We start from the raw sequence: 6,000 nt of genomic DNA on the forward strand, positions 1-6,000 counted from the left end.
GGTTGTCTCTCATGCAGTGTATCACCCACAGGAGCTGCTTTAGCATTTGTTTCATCACTGTACTGTTTTGCCAAGCTTTGTGTCTTTCACATTGGCTTATAAACTATGCATTTAGTCACACAGAGTTGTTTGTGGGGATAAAATACCCTTAACAGGTAGGAAACGGTTATTTTATAGTCACCTGTAATGGGACTCATACACCTTCCTCAGAAACATCTAGTCCTGGCTTCTCTTTGCACATTGACTTCTGAGTCAGCAATCTCTAGAACTTGCACCAGAATAACGCGCGCTGGGCATCGCTCTGAGTGTGGACAGCAAGGCACAAGCTTTCGTGGGATGACAGAAAAGGCTCTTTGAGGGAGGCCCCCCAGGAGGTTGTAATCACTGACAAAAAGCCATCCTCCCTGCAGTGCTAGATGGGTGCTGGCAAGCACATGAGCAGCACGTTTGCCAGCAGAGACAGAAGGGTATGGGAATCCTGCTGCCAACAAGAGGCAGACAGGGAGCAGCTAGTCTCACCGCAAGGTCACTCTGTCCTCTGGAAGACCTCCCTCTCCAGCGTTTTCCCTCTCGTTCCCTGTCTGGAGGCAAGCCAGTCGCATAGAGAAGGCACTGGGATGGGAACTACCCTCACCGATTTCTATTCACAGCACGTTTCAAAGAGAGAGTGGACTCAGAAGAAAGCATCAGCGTTCGAGTAATGCTCCCTGCCACAGTCTGCTCAGAACGTTGTAGGTGCTACACACGTCCTGGGGTCCCAGAACTCGTGGCTTTCAGTCAGTACCAGGGGAGCCAGATTTGGGAGTGGGGGTAAAGAAACCGACATCTGATGCATTGGGTTTGACCATCGGAAGAAATCAAGGCGTTTTTAGGACTGGGAGTCTTGGCAGTCCAATTCTCAAGTAACCTTGAGGATTTTCCAATGCCCCATACTTTCCCTGGAGTCTGTCCGCTTCTAGTGGGCTGCACAGATCTCTCTTCTATTCATGGAGGTGTCCTAAAGTCATTCTTGAGGCTTCTCAGTAGAATCACTAGTCCAAAGAAATCCAGAGGGGGGGTTGTGGCCCAAAAGAAATGAGGTTTTTTCAGCTGCCAAGACTTGGAGAGAGCCCCTCACTTTTTGGTGTTCCCAAAAACCTCATGTTCGTCTCGGTGTTTCCATAGCAGGACAAAATGGAGACGTGACGTTTGGTGCTAACCAAGGCACTCTGCGCAAAGGATTCCCAGGATGACTGAATACCAGACTTAGAACATTCCCTGACATTTGAGTTCAAGCATTGTCCACACCACAGCAAAAACCTTGCACTCTTGCCAGGTTCAGCTTTGCCAGTGTTACAGACACCGAGAGCCACAGTGGAGATGGAACAGCTGCTTTGATTTTCAAGAGCCAGGTTATTTAGACATGGTCAGATCACGCTGCTCAGGTGTCCAGGTGTTGCAATGGCCCCAAAGCTCTTACTTTTGTCTACCAAAATCTCAAAGTCAGCAAGTTAAATCATCAGAGCTTTTGTCACACCCAAAACTACATTTCCATCGCAGTTTGCATAAAATATGCTTGTGTGTTTGCATTTAAGCGCTTCTTGAGGGAAATGACAAGTTGGTTGAAGTAGCTTGCTCAGCACTAGAGGACAGAGATGGGAAATAAAAAAAGAACTCCCATCAGTTTTCACAATTCACTGCAAGAGAGAGGGGCCTGAAGGTGCTGGGACTGCTAGTTTATTTTTAGCAGTAGATGTGAGCAGTTTGTGAGCACTCTGCAGCCTGCGTGGTACTGTGCCCAGAAAGGGGGCGAGAAGGGGGGGACTGGGGGAACTGCTCCATGTAGGAATGCGGTGGGGAGATCCTTCAGCCCTGAGCACCCCCGGGTCAGGACGCAGTGCTCCTCGCATGCAGCTCCAAACCAGAGCTCGTGCTACAGGGGTAAGGTGTCAGCCCCGGCTTGTGAGAGCACTGAGAGGAGCAGTCATTGCCTACTGTTCATGCATTCTTCTAACACCTCTTCTTTCTCCTCTTTTCCTTCCACAGTGGTAACGTTATTATAGAAACCAAATTCTATGACGACGATCTTCTCGTAAGCACTTCCAGAGTGAGACTTTTCTACGTTTGAGATGGGGCTTTTTGGAGCTGTTTTAGTTTTCCTCCACACAGTTCTTGGTGCAGAACCCCCCCGACTATCCAGTGGAAGACACTCCTGTAGGCGGTGACCCTGGGGACCAGCTCAACGTGGGTTGTGACCTTTGCCCATCAGTTATTTTGCTTTCTCCTCTGACAAGACCAGACCAAATCCTCAGAGACAGGACCATCTGCTCAGCGATGCACTGGGGAATAGAGGCTGTCTCTGAACACAGGCAAACGATGGTCATGCAGAACCAATACTGTAAATTACGTTAGTCTCATCCTTTGTACTTCTCTGGATCTTGGTATAATCTCCCATTCCACTCACACCAAACTCTCAATGCGTTTCATCTTTGACGGATTACGTTAACCTTTTCATTTTTCTCACGTTGTAGGTTTTTATCCTTTTACTGGATTTCTGTGTAACTGGTCCACATATCCTCTTACCCCGAACTTGTAAAATAGACTGTGATATCACCTAATGTAATTAAAACAAATTTCTCAATTAAAACATTCCTACTGTCCAAAGAAGGGAAGAAATGTTCGTTCTGTGCGTTTTCCTTTCTGTTATAAAAATGTCTCGCACCAGGTACAAACTCCTGCCACTCGAGCCAGCAGCAGAACAGGCCTTTCCACAGCCCCCGTATTCTTGTTACATTTCGCTTCTTCCCGCTGACCACGTAGGAAAGGTTTCCCGACTGCTCTCACCGAGGCTTGTCCTTGGCCTCATTTCTGTCCATCAGTCCCGCGGGGCAGTTTGTCCTGCTTGCCCAGTCACCAGGTTCTTGAGCAGCACTGCACGCTCTTCTGCTTTTCTGGGTTCCTGGGGATGCTCAAACCCCTCTGGAAAACCTGTGTTCCCCTGAGCCCGCCAGCACCAGTCCTGTGCTGGGCTGAGCTCCCTGAGGCACGGCTGTGGCTGGAGGTGCTGGTGCCAACAATCCCCACGCGTGCACGGCTTTGATGACACACGATGGCACTTTTGCTGTGACAGGTTTCTCGAGCGCTACCACTACTCTTTTGCTTTGTCGTTTATAATTAGATCTAGCACGTGTAAATCTTGGGAAGTGAGCATCTCCAGCTTCTGCTCTTAAACGTCATGGGCAGCTTTATGATCACTCCACACTTTGGTCAGCCTGTCCTGTGGGTGGGCTTGAGATTCTTGGGAGGGTCACAGGGAAATGGAATGCATCATTTTGGATCCTGAATTCAGCCACTGAGGGTACGTGAGAGGGGTACAGCATAAATTTTTTGTAGACAACCTGAAGTTGGACTTAATCCCCATGAGAAGAGCATTAGCCATTGTAGCAGCTTTCCCATGAGACCTCACGGATGGATTTCAGCCTGCTGGGTCTGTGGGGCAGCACGACCCGTTGTGGGTCAGCCTTTATACAAAGAGATCAACACCCCGCGATGGTAGTATGCCCGTCAAAGAGTATCCAAAAAGAAAAAAAATGAAAGGTCGAGGGTCTTGAGAGCAGGTACTGGTATGTTCTGGGATAGACACTCTGCTAGGCACACACAGGAGGTGTCCAGCAGAGACAAGGAGAAGGCATCTCCTTTTGCCAAGCTGAGCTACAACCGAGTGCCAGGGAGCCTCTGCCACCGTATCCAAGGTTGCTCCCGGCAGGGCTGGCTCTAACCCGGCTGCGTGCCTTTCCTTCTACCCATACACTCATCGAGCCGTTTAGGTTGGAAAAGACCTTTAAGATCGTGGAGTCCAACCGTCTGCCCAGGACTGCCGCGTCCGCCGCTAAACCACGGCCAAGCCCTGAATTTTCACACCCACAGAGCCCCAAACCTCGCCGGCGGGGACGGTGCCCGCGGGGATGCCCTCCCTGCCGGGCGCCCACGCTTGGGGTCTCTGCGGGGGCTCGGGCGGCCACCGACACGCGTGATGGCCTGACACGGCCCGAGGCTCCCGGAGCCCCTTTGCTCCCCGCCCGCCTCGCCCGGGCTGTCCCAGTTCACCCAGTTTGCCCAGCTGGAGCCGGCGGCGCTGCGGCGGGTCGCTGCTGCCCTCAAGCGGCTCCGCGGGGAACAGCTGCAGCTGCCCCGCTCCTGCCCCGGGCCGCCCCGCCCGGGCCCCCGCACCCCCGGAGCGGGACTCGGCCTCCCGCCGGGACCCAGCGAGCAAAGGCCGGGGGCCGGGCCCCGCCGGCCGAGGAGCCCCGGTGGGGCGGGACAGCGGGGGCTGAGCTGACAGCACCCACAGTCCTGGTGAGGGGCCCCCGGGTGCCTGGAGCAGGGGTCGGTGCGCAGCCCGGCCCCCCCGTGGGCCTACGGGGAGGGGGGAGCCCGGGGGGAGGGGGGGAGCCCTCAGCCGGGCCGCCGGCACTGGGGCAGCGGAGGTGCCACCACAGGGACAAGTGGGGCAGGGGTTCCATGTGTCACCACTGCCACCACCCCTCCACGTGCCCAGGCAGCCCCGTGCCACCGTCTGCGCAAAGCCAGCTGGAGGGGGGAAGCGGGTGCGAGGAACACCACAGCGATTCCCCCTTTTATTTAACAAAAAAGTTCCCGCTTGGATACTCCCAGCCTTGGCCGGCACCTCTGGGGCTGGGAGACTCCCCCAGCCCCATCCACCCGCCGCGCGCTGCACCGGGGGGCTCCATGGTGGCGAGGGGGGCTCCATGGTGGCAGGACCCGGCTGGGGCAGGTGAGGAGCCTCTCGCCACGCAGGGCCCTTCCCAGAGCCCGGCCGCTCGCAGAAACCTTGGCTCACCTGGAGCAGCCACCTCCTGGCACTCACCACACTGGGACTGGGAAGCGGCACTGGGGAAAGGGAACTGGCCGGATTCAGCTGCCACCGCCACGGCCTCCCCCAGCTCACTGCTGGCAGCTGCCATGGTGGGCACTGGTGGCTCCCAGCCGCCCGCACGCAGAGGGCGTTCGTTTCTGCAGGAGCCTGGGGGCAGGGAAGGTGCTGGCGAGGCTGCCCCCCACCAGCCGCCCCCCACACCGGGAGGGCTGTGGCAGCCTGCCCCACACCTGGCAGCGAGGGCAGGGCGGCCCTGCGGAGCTCGGACTCCCAGTCAGAGGCCACAGAGGCATATGGGGAAGTGGAGGGAGGGAGAAGCACGCGAGAGTCAGGATTGTGCACAGCCTGGGGGGGTGGCACGGAGAGATTTGGGGTGAAGTTTGTAAAAAGCAAGTTCCATCTTCACTGCCCTCCAGCCACGTCTCTGCCTGGGAGCCCCTCCAAGCTGGGGTGTCACATCACCACTGGATGAAGTCAGAAAGGCAGCGCAGGAGGAGAGTGATGCACAACGTGCTTTTGGCTTTAGGGGAGCCGTCTGCATGGGTTTGGGATGCACCACGCCGCAGAGGCTCGCTGAAAGCGCGGGCATGGCTTACGCCACTGAAAACCACCCATCAAGGGGTGCAGGGCTGGCTGTGAAGCGGGACCCTGACTCCAGGCAGTTTGGGCTTTTGCCTGCTCGCTGCGATGAGGGTGATGGAGAGACATGGCCGGCTCCTCCCCGCCACACAGCAAGCATCAGGCTCTCACACCCTCACTGCCCATCACCAGCACCCCCTGGGGCGTTACCTGCCCCGGCTACTGCCCAGACACCTTCCCCGGCCACCGCGGGGGCTCTCAGCTGCCTGACCGCCTGGCGAAGCCGGCTGGGGCTCCTGCTGGCACACTGCCCCAGATCTGCCCTGCCCAGGGACGCTCCGGTGGGAAGCAGAGCCATCCTAACGCGGTTAGTTAACTGATGCATGAAAGTTACTGGTGAACAAAAGGTGTACAAACAGCCCAGGGCCACGTTATGTTCGGTGCCTGCTTTGCTACTCTTACCTTCCCGCACGGGCAGGCAGCGAGCAGCACGTGGCAGCGGCAGCAGGGGCGGGCAGCAGGGGCGGGCAGGCAGCCTGCCGGGT

General features: G+C 56.5%; 1 protein-coding gene across 2 annotated transcripts in view; it reads left to right on the top strand.

Annotated features, from left to right (window-relative positions):
* PDE6D (phosphodiesterase 6D) overlaps positions 1-2,655 on the top strand; it is a 38,139-nt gene extending 35,484 nt beyond the window's left edge. For both annotated transcript variants that reach the window (XM_056359159.1, XM_056359160.1), the window contains exon 5: positions 2,026-2,655. In XM_056359159.1, the coding sequence (XP_056215134.1) occupies positions 2,026-2,107 (82 nt within the window). In that variant the 3' untranslated portion in view covers positions 2,108-2,655. The remainder of the gene's footprint in view (positions 1-2,025) is intronic.
* Positions 2,656-6,000: the final 3,345 nt, after the last annotated feature.

Source organism: Falco biarmicus, chromosome 13 (assembly GCF_023638135.1).
Source record: "Falco biarmicus isolate bFalBia1 chromosome 13, bFalBia1.pri, whole genome shotgun sequence".
Lineage (NCBI taxonomy): Eukaryota > Metazoa > Chordata > Aves > Falconiformes > Falconidae > Falco > Falco biarmicus.